This window comes from Tribolium madens, unplaced genomic scaffold, assembly GCF_015345945.1.
Source record: "Tribolium madens isolate multiple individuals breed KSU strain unplaced genomic scaffold, Tmad_KSU_1.1 Scaffold_1;HRSCAF=32;Tcas5.2_LG8, whole genome shotgun sequence".
Taxonomy (NCBI): domain Eukaryota; kingdom Metazoa; phylum Arthropoda; class Insecta; order Coleoptera; family Tenebrionidae; genus Tribolium; species Tribolium madens.
The window spans coordinates 10,057,143-10,059,270 of record NW_025400984.1 but is presented as its reverse complement, the minus strand read 5'-3'; the positions used below and the strand labels follow the sequence as shown (position 1 = coordinate 10,059,270).

At 30.8% G+C, this 2,128-nt stretch overlaps 1 protein-coding gene across 1 annotated transcript in view; it reads right to left on the bottom strand.

The window, feature by feature from the left end:
• Nucleotides 1–789: 789 nt before the first annotated feature.
• The window catches only part of LOC123016332 (protein sister of odd and bowel-like), a 9,961-nt gene continuing 8,622 nt past the window's right edge, over nt 790–2,128 (bottom strand). The window contains exon 2 of the mRNA XM_044416665.1: nt 790–1,203. Coding sequence (XP_044272600.1) covers nt 858–1,203 — 346 coding nt within the window. The 3' untranslated portion in view covers nt 790–857. The remainder of the gene's footprint in view (nt 1,204–2,128) is intronic.

Here is a 2,128-nt window from a genome sequence, read left to right as displayed (position 1 = left end):
AATACAATTTTGATTGTTTTTTATGTTGGCAACTATAAATAAAAAATTGCTATTTATCCCGAATTTACCCTACAATTTCTATATTTTTTTACCGCTGTAACTTTTAGTCCCGCTTTCCCCTATACAAAAATCGTTAAAAATTCTGGCTTTTTCGTCTAATTTTTTTAAATTTAAGTTTTTAGACAAACAAATAAATAAATATTAAATTTTTATTTAGACAAAAGATAATTAACTAAATTTTGAAGATTTTCCAACTAAAGAACAAAAAAAAGTTCTAAGTCTTATTATTAATTTAAAAATTGTGTAGGTACCTACTCATTATTTTTTTTGCAAAAAATCGATTATTAAAAATTGTTCCATCTCTCAGATTAAAAGCTTTTCTTTTTTGTTTGAACAGATTTTAAAGAAATGTAACCGTTGCTATGAAAATATTTTACAATCTTTTTTTAACGCCCTGTATAAAAATAAAAGAATTGAAACGGGAAATGCTCTGTTTTCTCGTGTGCAAAGTCAAACCGCGTGGTTGTACATCACGACCTAAGTACTTCTAATGCCCCCTTGTTCCAATAAATAATCCTTGTGCAAAGTACAGACATCGTCAATAAATCCCGTCTCGAGTGGAGTTTATGCGGTTTGTTTGGCGTAGGAAATATCATCCGCTCTCAAAGTCGTATATATATTTTCCAGTGACGTGCGTTTCACATTGTGGGAGATTTATATAATGCCTTTGCGATATATTATGGAAATTAAGCATCTCGCAACACCACTCCCACCACTACAACTCTCATCTTCGTCCACAGAAACTTTATTAAAATTAATTTACAACATTTATTTACAATAATAAGAATTAACAACAGTCACTTTTTGTCCTTGCTCATGATCGAGTCTATGGTGAAGTTCTGGGCGCCGGTGGCCGTCGTCGAAGTGCTCGTGCCGAGATTGTGGGTCAAGCTGTGCCTCCTCAAATCACAATTTCTTCGAAACACCTTCCCACAGGCCGAGCAGTTGTAAGGTTTGATGTCGGTGTGGGTCAAGAGATGGGTTTTGAGGTTGGAGCGCTGGTTGAAGGAGCGGGAGCACACGGGGCACTTGTGGGGGGACTCCTCCATGTGGAGGATCTTGTGCACGGCCAGAGTCCGGCTCTGGCAAAAGCCTTTGCCGCATTCCGTGCATTTGAACGGCTTCTCCTTACTGTGGATATACCTACAAAAAAAATTTACTTTTTAATTTTTTTTATTATTATTTTATTTTTTATACAAGGTGAGTCAACTTTATTATAGGATTGCAGCAAATCTTCGAATAATATAATTTTTGTAGCAAGTAGGCCATGATATAATTTAATTTGGCAACACTGGCTGTCAAATAAATGACACAACTTTATAGTCAATTGTCACGCGGTATATAAATTGACAACTATTTAAATTCTTCAATGTTGCCAACTTATTTTATATACAGGACCGAACTATTTTTTTAGAGCAACTTCTCTACACAGAAATACTCTTTTATTCCTTTGCTTGTTTTTGACTCTAGAATTAGTTGAACAATTTTTAGGAATTCAATCAATCAAATTAATGATTATTTTTAGGCAATTCTTTTTGGAATTAACAGGGATAATTTTCTTTTGAAAATTTTATAGAAATAATTTCAAATTAGAGAAAATATTTTATACAAGGGCTCTTCGAAAAATATACAAGTAGTAACCATAAGATACATATTTTTCATCAAAATTAACTTATAAATAAAAAAAAAATGAAAAAAAAATATTTCAATACCAAAAAACTCGGGCTCGTTTTATAAACTTTATCTGTACCTGGAATTTGACAAAATGCAATGTTTTTGGGAAACACCCTGTATAGTTAGTCAAAAATCAAATTAAGAACTTGCTCTTGAATAATTAACTTGAATAACTGATGTTAAAAATAAATGCAAAAGAATTTATTTCTGTTCAATTTTTTTTTCATTTCTTAAAGAATTCTTTCTTGTTTTTTCTTTTTGTTTTTGAGAGACTGGCAATGATTTTTTTCTTTACTTTTAGTTATTAAGTAACTTCCGAGTTTATTTTAATTTTAATTTTATATTGTTTATAATAATTATTGTTATTTTTTTGTTATAATTGTTTTTTTATTAT